Source organism: Puma concolor, chromosome C2, assembly GCF_028749965.1.
Source record: "Puma concolor isolate L17-30 chromosome C2, mPumCon1.1.hap2, whole genome shotgun sequence".
Taxonomy (NCBI): Eukaryota; Metazoa; Chordata; class Mammalia; order Carnivora; family Felidae; genus Puma; species Puma concolor.
Window position 1 is genome coordinate 50031848 of NC_141675.1, and position 14429 is coordinate 50046276.

At 37.8% G+C, this 14429-nt stretch overlaps 1 protein-coding gene across 8 annotated transcripts in view; it reads right to left on the minus strand.

Moving 5' to 3' along the window:
- Positions 1 to 14429, minus strand: part of PLCH1 (phospholipase C eta 1) — a 221855-nt gene that overhangs the window by 92197 nt on the left and 115229 nt on the right. For all 8 annotated transcript variants that reach the window (XM_086674568.1, XM_086674570.1, XM_086674569.1 and 5 more), the window contains one exon: positions 87 to 233. In XM_086674568.1, coding sequence (XP_086530694.1) covers positions 87 to 233 — 147 coding nt within the window. The remainder of the gene's footprint in view (positions 1 to 86; positions 234 to 14429) is intronic.

Below are 14429 nucleotides of genomic sequence, written 5' to 3' on the forward strand. Positions count from 1 at the left end.
AGATCTGAGGCTGTCAAAGAGCCCAGCCAATATAACCCATGTATTACTATTTCAAGCCACGAAAAGAATTCAAAGGTTGGTCTTACTTTTTGCCTTCTCACTCTTCCTTGAGGGTCTCCATCGGAGGCGGGTCCGATGTTCATCCAGGTAAAAGAGCCGGACGAGCCCTTTGGTTCCACGTTTCAGTTTGATCATCTGTGTCCCGGACTGCATCACACTCATGCATCTTTCAACTACAAAAGAGATTACAGCACTTTCAGCTCTTACACAATGCACATGCAGATGGGTGTTCAGAAACTTCACTGTCAAATAAAACCTCTGATTTACTCCTAAAGATTTCAAGGACCAAAAGACAAAGTTGGTAAAGGAAATCTAGAAAGAGCTATTGAGGAATTGATTCACCAGTCTTAAGCCAGTGAAAAGCCTTCCTGGTTGAAATAAAATTCTACTTCCAGATAAACAATGCATTAATGCTGCACAGAGCCATCTTTTGTTCTAACCAGCAACATATTTTTTGCTATGAGACTGATCATTTGATACCTGGATTTAAGTTCATAAAGCAATTCTCGGACTTCATATTAAGTCTTGTGAGTTTTTATATAGCCAGTTGTAAAAACATCTTGTAATAATGCTTTCACATACAATCAACAGAAACAAGATCAACAAAATGTTAACAATTTTTGAAGTTGGATAATGGTTACTTATGGGTTCACACTATTAGATTTTTGTGTATATTTGAAAATAGATACATATCATTTTTAAAATGTGATTAGAAAACAAATCATGTTTTCACAAATGAACATAAAACAACTGTTGATTAATGAAATAAACCACTAAGATTTTCCACCTAGAAGAACAGCTTAGTGATTGAATTCAGGTAATATCCAAATCACTCACTGTCCAAGTTAAAACTATCATTTAGGGACACCAGGGTGGTTAAGTCGGTTAAGCGTCCAACTCATGATGTCACGGTTCGTGAATTCATGTCTGTACTCACAGTGCAGAGCCTGCTTGGGATTCTCTCCTTCCCCTTCCTACTGTCCCTCCTGCCCATCAAAATAAATAAATAAACTTTAAAAAATAAATAAAATAAAATCTTTTTTAAAAACTATCATTTAAATTCTCTCTGCTTTGAGATGAACCTTGTTAGAAGTGGTCATCTGTTGGTGTTGCCTGTTTCCCCTTCTTTGGTAACTGGAAATACTCCTTTCCCATTTCATGTGCTTTTGGTGACCCCCAACTAAGAAATGGGCACCTAACTTAAGCTAAGAACAAATTTGACTCCTTTCCAAAGAACACAAATCCTGATCTGACCATTGAAAGAAAACAGAATGGAGCCATTTCAATGGCCAAGACTTAAGAGATGCTCTTGCTTGGCCATCCTAAGATGCCATAGTTGTTACAGTTATCCTTGAGGCTGACATTTTCCCTTTGATTCTGTAAGTTATCCAATATTCTTCCAAATACTTTCTCATTATATTAGCCAGAGATAGCTTTTATTTCACCTGCTAATACACAGGCACATATATAACCACTAGAGCACTAGAAACATCTAGTTCTGAGTACCTATCTTATCAAGCAGTATGCTGTTAGAAACAGATAAATCAAACACAGAAAACAGATTCCAGCAACATCAGACTTCAGCTTTTTTGACTAAGTATCTTGCCTTTACCAAGAAAGATAATGTGATCTTAAAGCTTAACACTGTACGTGCAGGGTACTCGCTAAAAGTAACTTCAATGTAACCAACTTCCAGTCTTCTTCACATGAAGAGCCTTTTCTTTTCCAAAGAAATTAAGGAGGAACTGCATAGTATCAAGCATCACTTTAAGATTTGATATTGCAAGGAAAGTGAAGTATAGGTTGCTCTTTCTCATTTTACTTGACATCAAATAATAAAAATACAGCTTCAGAAAACAAACACAAACTTAAAGTGTTTAACTTGAAGCGCAGAGCAAAATTTGAGATTTGGTTTTGCATGCATTAGAAAAGTCACCCACTACTGAGCACCATTCATTTAGGTAACAAAAGCCCAGATTTGAATTCTTGGCAGCCACACTGACCATCTCACACCAGTAATAAGAGGAAGAATAGAGAGTATCAGTGTATCAAGATAATATCATCAAGTCAAACCAACAAAGCCAAAACTCCTAGAAAAACCCAAGTACTTGACTGACCACTGATTATAATAGGTCACATCAGGGTGCCTGGCTGTCAGTAGCACATGTGAGTCTTCATCTTGGGGTTGTTAAATTCGAGCCCCATGTTGGATATAGAGATTACTTTAAAATATTTTTTAAAGGAATAATTTTGATTCCAAAACCAGACAAAGACCCCACTAAAAAGGAGAACTACAGACCAATTTCCCTGATGAACATGGATACAAAAACTCTCAACAAGATACTAGCCAACCAGATCCAACAATACATTAAGAGAATTATTCACCATGACCAAGAGAGATTTATACCTGGGCTGCAGGGCTGGTTTAATATCTGCAAATCAATCAATGAGATACATCACATTAGTAAAATAAAGGACAAGAACCACATGATCCTCTCAATAAATGCAGAGAAAGCATTTGACAAAATACAGCACACTTTCTTGATAAAAACCCTCAAGAAAGTAGGAATAGCAGGATCATACCTCAGGGTGCCTGGGTGGCTCAGTCAGTTAGATGACCAACTTCAGCTCAGGTCATGATCTCACAGTTTGTGAGTTTGAGTCGCGCATCTGGCTCTGTACTGACAGCTCAGAGCCTGGAGACTGCTTCAGACTATGTGTCTCCCCCTCTCTCTGCCCCTCACCTGCTTACTCGCTCACTCTTTCTCTCTCTCTCTCTCTCTCAAAAATAAATAAAACATTACAAAAAATTTTTAAAAAAGAAGGATCATACCTCAGGACCATAAAAGCCATATAAGAAAAACCCACCACTAATATCCTCAATGGGGAATAACTGAGAGCTTCCCCCCCTAAAGTCAGGAACACGACAGGAATGTCCACTCTTAACATAGTATTGTAAGTCCTAGTCTCAGCAATCAGACAACACAAAGAAACAAAAGGCATCCAAATCGGCAAGAAGGAAGTCAAACTTTCACTCTTCACAGATGACATGATACTCTATATGGAAAACCCAAAAGATTCCACCAAAAAACTGCTCGAACTGATTCATGAATTCAGGAAAGTCACAGAATATAAAATCAATGCACAGAAATCGGTTGCATTTCTATACACTAATAATGAAGCAGCAGAAAGAGAAATCAATGAATCAATCCTGTTTACAATTGCACCAAAAACCGCAAAATACCTAGGAATAAACGTAACCAAAAAGGTGAAAAATCTATACACTGAAAACTATAGAAAGCTTATGAAAAAAATTGAAGAAAACACACACAGACACAAAGGAAAAACATTCCATGTTCATGGATTGGAAGAACAAATATTGTTAAAATGTCAGTACTACACAAAGCAATCTACATATTCAATGCAATCCCCATCAAAATAATACCAGCATTTTTCAGAGCTAGAAAACAATCCTACCATTTGTATGGAACTAGAAAAGGCCCTGAATAGCACGAGCAATCCTGGAAAAGAAAACCAAAGGTGGAGGCATCACAATTCATTATTTCAGGATATGTTACAAAGCTGTAATCACCAAGACAACATGGTACTGGGAGAAAAACAGACACTCATATCAATGGAACAGAATAGAGAACCCAGAAATGGACCCACAAATGTATGGCCAACTAATCTTTGACAAAGCAGGAAAGAATATCCAATGGAATAAAGACAGTCTCTTCAGCAAATGGTGTTGGAAAAACTGGACAACAAGATGCAGAAGATTAAACCTGGACCACTTTCTTACAACAAAAATAAACTCAAACCTGGGGCGCCTGGGTGGCTCAGTCGGTTAAGTGGCCGACTTTGGCTCAGGTCATGATCTCACGGTCCGTGAGTTCAAGCCGTCGGGCTCTGTGCTGACAGCTCAGAGCCTGGAGCCTGTTTTAGATTCTGTGTCTCCCTCTCTCTGACCCTCCCCCGTTCATGCTCTGTCTCTCTCTGTCTCAAAAATAAATAAACGTTAAAAATAAATAAATAAATAAATAAACTCAAAATGGATGAAAGATCCAAATGTAAGATAGGAAGCCATCAAAATTCTTGAGGAGAAAGCAAGCAAAAACCTATTTGTCCTCAGCTGCAACAACTTCTTCCTCAACATGTCTCCAGAGACAAGGGAAACAAAAGCAAAAATCAACTACTGGGACCTCATCAAAATAAAAAGCTTCTGCATGGCGAAGGAAACAATCAGCAAAACTAAAAGGCGACCAAAAGAATGGGAGAAGATATTTGCAAAAAACGGTTAGTATCCAAAATCTATAAAGAACTTATTAAACTCAAAACCCTAAAGACAAATAATCCAGTGAAGAAATGGGCAAAAGACATGAATAGGCACTTCTCCAAAGGAGACATCCAGATGGCCAACCGACACATGAAAAAATGCTCCACATCACTCATCATCAGGGAAATACAAAATCAAAACCACAATGAGATACCACCTCACACCGGTCAGGATGGCTAACATTAACAACTCAGGCAACAACAGATGTTGGTGAGGATGCGGAGAAAGAGAAACCTTTTGCACTACTGATGAGTATGCAAACTGGTGCAGCCACTCTGGAAAACAGTATGGAGGTTCCTCAAAAAATTAAAAATAGAACTACCCTACGACCCAGCAATTGCACTACTAGGTATTTATCCAAGGGATACAGGTGTGCTGTTTCAAAGGGGCACATGCACCCCAATGTTTATAGCAGCACTATTGACAATAGCCAAAGTATAGAAAGAGCCCAAATGTCCATCAATGGATGAATGGATAAAGAAGATGTGTGTATGTATGTACATACACACACACACACACACACACACACACACACACACACACACAAACACACAATGGAGTATTACTCGGCAATCAAAAAGAATGAAATCTTGCCATTTGCAACTACGTGGATAGAACTGGAGGGTACTGTGTTAAGCTAAATTAGTCAGAGAAAGACAAATATATGACCTCACTCATATGTGGGATTTAAGATACAAATCAGATGAACATAAGGGAAGAAGAATAATATAAAAACAGGGAGGGGGACAAAACATAAGAGACTCTTAGATATAGAGAACAAATTGAGGGTTGCTGGAGGGGTTGGTGGTGGGGTGGATGGGCTAAATGAGCAAGGGTATTAAGGAAGACACTTGTTGGGATCAGCACTGGGTGTTATACGTAGGGGATGAATCACTGGATTCCATTCCTTAAATCATTATTGCACCATATGGTAACTAACTTGATGTAAATTAGAAAATAAAATAAAGAAATGCTCATCAATTAAAAATAAATAAATAATAATTTAAAATACATCATAATAATAGGTCACAGCAATTTTGGAACGGCAATTCCAAACACAGGGTTATGTAATGAAGTAAAGCAGAGAACAAGGAGACTTTGTCTTTGACCTAAATTGGTTAAACTTTAAGAAAATAAAACATCTAAAAGGAAAATTTATTAATGGTAGTTTAGAGCTATGGTCAAGAACACAGAGTCTGAATCTACACAACCTGGGATAAAATTCCAGATCTACCACTTAACTAGCTTTTTGACCTTGGGCAAGTTACCTAATCCCTGTGCACTTCCATTTCCTTATCTATAAAATGAGGATAACAATCTTCAAACGTTTAGGACTGAGTAAGCCAATTCATGTAAAGTACTAAAAACGGTGCCTGGCATATCATAAACACTATAAATGGTAGCTACAGTTATGGTTTTATTATTGACAGATATACTATGGGAGTCCATAGAGAAAGGAGAACACAGTGGGCTGGAAAGGGGAAAAGCGTGGTAATAACACAGTATCAGTGAATGCCTGGGGACGGAAAGAGTAGAGGTATGCTCAGAGGGTAGGCAACGATGGGTCTCCAACTTTGGAAGAGTGACTCAAAAGGAAAATGACAAGACATATGATTATGGGCTGGATACAACTAGGCTGTAGGGGGTCGGGATGTTGGTAGAATAAGATCTTAATCTATTGGCAGTGAGAGATTCACTAGACATTTCTGAGCAAAAGATGGGCGGGATAGAAACATAATTTAGGAAGATGTCTCTTTGGGAAGAGAGAATAAAATAAATTGTTTAAACAATTTTGGAAATTATGGAAACTGAATTAACTGTACTGTCAAAGATCTAATAGCAAGTGCTACTTATACATCTGACACAGTGTCCTCTACTTTGTTCACACTGCCCCTTATTTCTCTTTCCTTTTCGCAGTATCCCCCCACATTTTTTAACCTAGAATGGAACTGCTATGGCTATAAAATCTCAACACTTTAACAGGGAAAGCATAATGATATAGAAGTGTAATCAGTTATTTGAGCTAATAAATACCACTTACCATTCAGCAAGCATCATTCAGAGAAACCCAAATATTTTAGAAAGTAGTATCCAATCCTTCAATGCGGAAGTGCCTTTATATTATATATTAATATCCACTAGCTTCATATTTACCCCACCAATTCAGCCATGAGCTAAGACTTCAGCTTCATCCACTGCGGTAAACAAGCATATATGATAGAAACATATTTGGCAGAGCTAGGCTCTGAACAATGTGCTGCTTAAATTCTTTACGTAGCTGCTTTTTGCTTCTTATCACATAGAAAAGCCATTTAGAGTTAAATTGAAAACTCAAGTTCAGTGGAGTCTTGAGAGTCATCTAACGTATCTCTCCCTTCCTCAAAACCTCATTGTAGACAATCCATTGAGTAGTAAAGCTAACCAAAAAAGGACCAACCTCAGTCATTCTTTGGAACTCATTCAATGTTGGAGATAAAATATTCTCCCAATGTCATCTAAATCACAAAGTGTCAGCTGAAGCCAACTTCTTTATGTTCTGCCTTCTGTAGCGACAGATAACAGTAGTTGCTACCCACATAGAAGTCATTCTCCAAACACGCCAGATGGGTAGATTCCATAAAATAGGACAAGAAACAAGGGAACAAAGGAAGACTTCCAGTGACAGGTAAACAGGGGAAGAGTTCCAGGGGCTTAGAATGATATAACCTTATCACACACATTCTCAGGGCTGGAAGGTGTCTAGGAAAATCTGCAAATGCAGGTCACAAATGCAGGCAACAACCAACATAAGCACAATCCCTTTGATTCTACATTTTGTCTATGATAGCCTTAATATTTTTAGAAAAGAAGTTTATTTTGATACAGCGCAGCAACATTCAGGAATATTAAAAGAGAAACACCCATAACACACATATTGTTTTTGTCTATTATGCTCCAGACTTCAATATGTACACAAATTTGACATACTGGTTGCAATCATGATATTTAGGTCATTTGGCACGCTGCTTTTTTTCATTTGTATAATAAACAGCTTTCCATGTTTCTACACAGTCTTAATAATTATCATTTTAATGGCTGCTAACAAAATAGCATAAATATTTAAAGAGCAAAACAGATGAGAAGACTATATTTCTAACTTTATTACATAATTAGAGTTTTAAAACTCTTAACAGAGTTTTATCTGTAAAACGAAAGGCGTAACAAAGTGATCTGCAAGGTCCTTTAGAATTCAATTCTTTAAAAGGATTAAATCAATCATTTCTGCCCTTTAAAATAAGTAAATTTCCGTAGGGTTTATTGGCTCACTAAAACCCTCAAGCAGAAAATGCTATAAAAAACATACTTCTGATTTGAAGTATAATAGAGAGTATATATCATTGGGAGGAGAGATTCCCAACATTTCCACTAAGTGCATATGACATCTAAGAGGGTTTAACTCTTTATGCCATGCTTGAATTAGAGGTCATCACATTCTGGTAGGAATGTCTAACATATCACCTGATGTGAATTTTTTAATTGCTTTATTGCAGTACAATTTATATACATTAAAATCCACCTGTTTTAAATGTACAATTTAATGCCTTCAGTACATCTACCAAGTTGCGATCTTTTTTTTTTTTTTTTTTTTTTTTGAGAGAGAGAGCCTGTGCACGCACATGTGCACAAGAAGGGGAGGGCAAAAGGAGAGGGAGAGAATCTTAGCAGGCCCCTGCTCAGCACAGAGCCCTAAGTGGGGTTCAATCTCATGACCTGACCTGAAATCAATAGTTGGTCAATTGAGCCACCCAGGAGCCCCACTGATCTCATTTTAGAACATGTCCATCACCCCAAGAAGAAACCTCATGTCTACTTGCCGTCATTCTCTGTTTCACCCACAGCCCTAGACAACCACTAACCAGTACTGTCTCTATAGAGGAGTCTTCTCTGGATATTTCACATAAATGAAAATCTTACATTCTGCAGTCCTGTGTGTCTGGCTTCTTTCACTCAGCATATTTTTGCGATTTCTACAATGATTGTGTTCATTTGTTTTTTGTCTTCTCTTCCCCCCTCCTTCACATCACATTAAACTCTTCCTCAGCCATTCAGGGTAAAAATGATCCTAAACAGGAAACTGGTTGAATAAAATAATATATACATACATACAGTGGACTACTATATAACTGTAGAAGAGAATAAAAAAGATCTCCATAAACTGATATGAAATAATTTCTAGAAGGTATTAGTAAGTGAAAAAGGCAAAGTATAAATAAGCATATATATATAGTATGCTACTTTTGTGTAAAAAAAAGCTTGGGATTTTTTTTTTAAATATACAAATACTTATCTTTACAAAAAGAAACACAAGAAGGATAACCAGAAAACAATGAAGCTGGTTACCTGCAAGGATGGGAGAATATCAAGTGGAAGGGAAATGGGAGTGACCTCTCTTGGTATCCTACATGTTCAAAATTAAAATTAACTCAATAAGAATGAGAAGGAGAGAAACAAACACAGAAAGTAAACAGGAACACAGACGTATACATATTTGTGTATGTATATTTGTATGTTTGTATTTGTATGCATATATGTATACACACACACAGGGACCTGCATGTATTTCCTAGCGCTGCTCTTTAAAAGGCCAAGAAGAATATAACCTCCTGCACTAATAAGCAAAACCAGTGCCCTGCTCATTCTGTGCTCTAAATGTCACCTTGAGACACTTTCTCACATACGGGGTCACAACCATGTCTGTGTTAAGGCCATATGAGAATATCACTTGCGCTCTTTTGTAAACACATTTATTCTGGGACAATGCTCATCAAACTGTGCATTAGCAGGTTTAAAAAAAGGTCCAGTTCCCCTGCAAGAGAATCTTTCAGCAAAAGGTACATGAAAAATGTGAATTGATTTCTTGCCAGCTTCTACCGATTAGAGTAAATCTGAGTGACTGAAAGGGATTAGCTTCTGGAAACAATTTCATTTCTATGTGGAAAGTGTCAAACAATGCAGATAATGTTTCTCTCAAAGGAAGGAAAGGGAGATTTCCTAAAATCATCAGAGCAGAAGAATAGGGTGTTTCATTCTCCACACGGACCAAAACATAATTTGGGACCCATTGCCCAGTAAGTACTGAGACAGCTTGTTGATGGGCCATGCAGCTGGGTCTCAGGGTCAGTCCACAGGTCGGGGCAGAAGCAGAGGGGCAAGAAGAGTTCTACTTCTGGCTCTGTCACAAACTGGCTGTGTGCATTTTGGAAGGTCAAAGAATATCTCTGAATATCCCACTACCCTCAACCTAAAAATGTATTTTCCTCTAAGTTGTATGACTCTGTAAAAAAGCTGATCTAGCTTTCACAAGTATTATCTTATCTTTCAAGAAGATAAAATTCTAGTTCATCCAAAAGCCTTTCAGAATAACTTTAAAGAAAAAAAAAAACTGATTAACATCTGGGTAGCTTACCAGAGACATGAATTTTTAAAACGATCTTTATATAAAATATAACTGCTCTTCACAGGGAATGGCTTCACTTGAAAAGCTCCTGCTTGCCAGCAATGGAGGCTTAAAGTCAAATCATATCAGCTTATGAATAAATGTGCTTACAAACAACCATGGAGTGTGCTCCACTCTTAAGTCCTGATTCTTCCCAGTGAGGAGCAAACAATGTAGAGTTCATTGATTTTTCTTTCCAATACCTAAATCACTCCTGTGGAGAAAATTATTTGAAAGGTTTTTAGAAACTAATTGGTTGGCAGTAACATTTTGGAATTTGTTTGCAAACTTTATATGCACATAGTCAATATGTTTGCAAAGTTGATAAATACGTATGGGGGATTTAGATCAAAGAAAGGGTGAAAGGAATTTATCAGTAGTTTTTATATGTCAGAACCTTTTCTTCTATTTTGTTAAAGCCTTCCAGATAACACTGTCTGTTTTAATGAGACCTATTTTGTATTCAACAATTATTTCTGCTCCATAATTGTTAACCCTGGGAAACAAATGAGATACAAGAGAGAACTCATAGCAATATGATTTTGTTGGTTTTATTTAATGTCACCCTATGGGGGAGGGGGATATAAGTTAATTTCAAAAATTCTAAATTTAGTTCTGTCTAATATGTAAAGAGTTTTCTGCTTCAATAGAAGAAATGTCAGTGTTGCCACCATTCCACAATATGGCTATAAAATACATACATACTAGATTTTTATTCCATCATTTATTAAGTAATATGACATTGTACTGGATATTTAGAAGAACTCCCAAGCCACAATAAATACTGGCCTTTACTTACAGAGAACATTGCCAACTAACAAGGCTTGCTCGTGGTTCTCCACCTTGGCTGTAAATCAAAATCACTGAGGGACCTCCTTAGAAGCATTGAGCACAAAGCCCTACCACACACCAATTAAGTCACCATCTCTAAGAATGGGGCTGAGCAGGGATTTTCCTGGGAATCCAGAGTGAAGACTATTGACATATTATCTCAATTATTCCTCTAAATATCCCTGTGAAGTAAAGATGATTAAATGTCCCTCGCTGTAGAGTGAATCAAACAGACTCAGAGAAGTGAAGAACTTGTCTGAGATAATAAAGCTAGTAAATGGCAGACAAGCTTTGACACCAGGTACCTTGATTTCCCAGGGCAGTTCTCTCTCCATTTCAGTGCACAGAATGTCTGCCTTCACGTCCTGTCCAGGCCCCTAACTGGCTCATCACTGGTACGTTTTTTAAGCAGTCTTGATTCCAGTGATCTGATGTATAGAAATAAGGAATCAGATTTGCTGACTCTTAAGACCTCTTCTAGCAAATACTAGGAGTCTATAACATATGGTCTAGCTACTAGAAACTTCATGTATCGTGGTGATACTGCTTCATGGTAATGATAAGACTGGTAAGTAATACGTAAAATTAACAATAAAATAGGGAGGGGGTATAAAAAAATAAGGACGATAAGGACCAAGGAAGGCCAGGGTGGATCGAGGTGAATTCCAGAGGAGACAGAATTTAAGCCTGGCCCCTGAAGATCATAATAAGAACACTTGGTGCATTTTTTTCCAATTGTTCTTGTTCTGGGCCTGTGCACATTTCCCCTCCACACTTAGAATGTATAAATGGTAGTTGTAATTATTTTAAATGAATTATAAATACTCTGTTTGCCACATTAAAAAATTAGACTCTATGGGTGCCTGGCTGGCTCAGTAGGTAGAGCATGTGACTCTTGATCTCGGGGTTATGAGTTCAAGCTCCACACTGGGTGTAGAGATTACTTTTAAAAACCTTTTATAAATAAATAAACTCTAATTCTGGTTTGTTTGTTTGTTTGTTTGTTTCTTGAGAGAGAGAGAAGCATGAACAGGGAAGGGGAGAGGAAGAGTTAGAATCTTAAGCAGGCTCCACGCCCAGCACCGAACCTGAGGCAGCGCTCGATATCACAACCATGAGATCATGAGCTAAACTGAAATCAAGAATCCGACACTTAACCAACTAAGCCACCTGGTGCCCCTAGACTCTAATTCTTGTTCTTAGTAACTAGAAAGCCAGTTTCACTTATTTCTCACACCTAATCTTCCTGGCTGGTTTCTTGGGTAACACTGGGCAAGGGCAGTTTATTCAGCTATATGAGTAAGACTTAACCTTCCTGGAAGTCAGAAAGATATTGTCTCTCAGTTCTACAAGCGCTGTCATGGCAGAGCATAAAAGTATTTCTACTGGGTATGTTAAAAAGAACAAGCAGTTTACCATATCACACATTAATTTCAAAGTGCTAGCTTATTATTTGATTGGCGGTTAGATCAAAATGGAAGCGTACATGGCTATTAGAAGACAGAAGTTGAATGCGCTCTTTGGACAAATCCAACTTCTCCTAAGGTAGCAACTGGTCCCCAATCTTGGCTTTCTTTAAAATACAGACTCCCAGACTACATCTCCAGAAATTCTTGTTTCTTAAGAATCTGCATTTTAAAAGCTCCTCTTCATAATGCTGAGACCCATTTTTGGAGACCACAGCTGGGCACCATCACTTAGCATGGTGGTCAGTGGGAGCCAGTTTCCCAGGCACAGCCCTGGGACTTAATTCAGTCACTTACGTGAAAGAAGCAAAGACTTACTCAGAAGCTCAGTTACCTATTAGGACATTAGCACAAGGTTTTGCCCCCCACTGATAAAATAGGAAACATCCCAACTTAAGCAAGGATTAGAAGATATGAAATTCTGATATTCAAATAGTCATTCACGATTGTTTCTCTATAAACTCTGTCTCCTTGACAGCTGCTCAATACTTCATAATTTCAGATCTGTTATAACTTGTAGGTAGCTGCTGAATAGGACAGAGTGTTAAGCCTTAAAGACCAATCAGCATTTTATCCAGAAGTTGAAAAAACGTCTCTACAGGGTACTGACACAGTGTGCTGCACATAGTACATACACAGAGCAAGTATTTGTTCAGGTGGTTACCGTCTTACTCATTTCTTAAAGCGCACCTTCCACCTACCTCCTGCATTTACTTGAATTACATTTTAAAAGAGAATGCCTGTTCTGTATTCCAACAAATTCGCATACCCCCAGAATCCTCAATTCTTACACTTGAGCCCCTATTTCCTTCACTAACTATTGACTAATGGAGTCGATTCCTTTTTTTTGGTCAAAAACAACAGCAGCAACAACAACAACAACAACAAAAACAACAAAAGACAAAAAAGCTTAACTGATTTCATGCAAACTGTCCTAATTTGGTCCATTGAGGTCCTATTTTAAGGCTCTCCATCAAACAGTGAAATAACAGAAAATGGAACAAGAGATCACATTTCTCTAGAAAACAAAGTATCCCTCCCTCCAAGCCTTTGTTGCTCTCAGGCCAATGGCTTCTCAGGAGGTTTCAGAGACCAACTTCTGAGCTAAAGCAGGCCTGGCACCTTCTGGCCACACAGCCTGTTGGAAATCAAGTCATATGGCATTTAAAACAGGCAACTTATTTCTGGGGCAGGTGTTTTTGTGGGGAAGAAAAATCCATGCTTAAAAAAACATAAAAATAGATATCTGTGTGGTAAGGAAAATGCCTAGGAAAATCCTCTCAGGTTTATGTTTCAAAAGTCATTTGTCCTCATCCAAACCCTGGTCCTAATATCATAAGCTTCCCATTTTTTTAAAAATATAATACCACATAAACATCATTGAGTAACTGAGTATTCATACAGCCTATTAGCAGCAATTGTGATTGGAATTGCTATCCCTAATCACTGCACTGTAGATCTTAAATCACTTTTTTAAATAGAAAAATCTAAAAATGGGAGAAAATTTAAAAAAAAACCTGAGAGCTTCTTTCAAGCAAAGTTGGCATATATAATCAGAGCAGATGTGCTATAAAGTTTTCTAAATAGTCAATCCCAGAAAAAAAGGCCAGCGTTAAAACCATAACTATCTGGATACAAGTATTCTTGAGTCTCTCCATTCAGAAATAATTGCACACACTAACACATGCACATGTATGCGAACATGAGCATTCATGTACTTCTTTAGCAGTGCAAGGGTGACTACCAAGCGAGAATACAGAGTTGAAAAGTGACACATTTACCCTATGTTTGGTGGAATGATTCAAGTAAATCTTGGGAAGCATCCAAGATTTGACCATGAAAAAATGTCACAGAGGGCAGAGGTAATGTTAGGGATGGGTCACACAGCACAACAGTGGCATTGACAAGAAGAAGCAACTGGAAGCAAAAGTTTTGATGGTGAAAAAGAGTAACATCAAGAAAGAAAAAAGATAAGAAAGAGCTGTAGCCCAGGGAAAAAAAGTAAGAGGTGGGTAGGAAAAATGATGACCCCCTGATAGCCATCTTAATGTCAGAAGCATAGGTTGTTGGGAGAATCATATCTGACATGGTAGGTCAGTGAAATATAGAATATATATTTCAGCCACTACAGGACATACAGTTTTTAACAGCTAGGCAATGCTGTATAACAAAGTCTGTCCTCCTAGAAGCTTTTTCAGAGTATAGATTCCACACATTCTATAATGTAAACAAAAGACAGAAGTCCTAATGGAAAGGATGA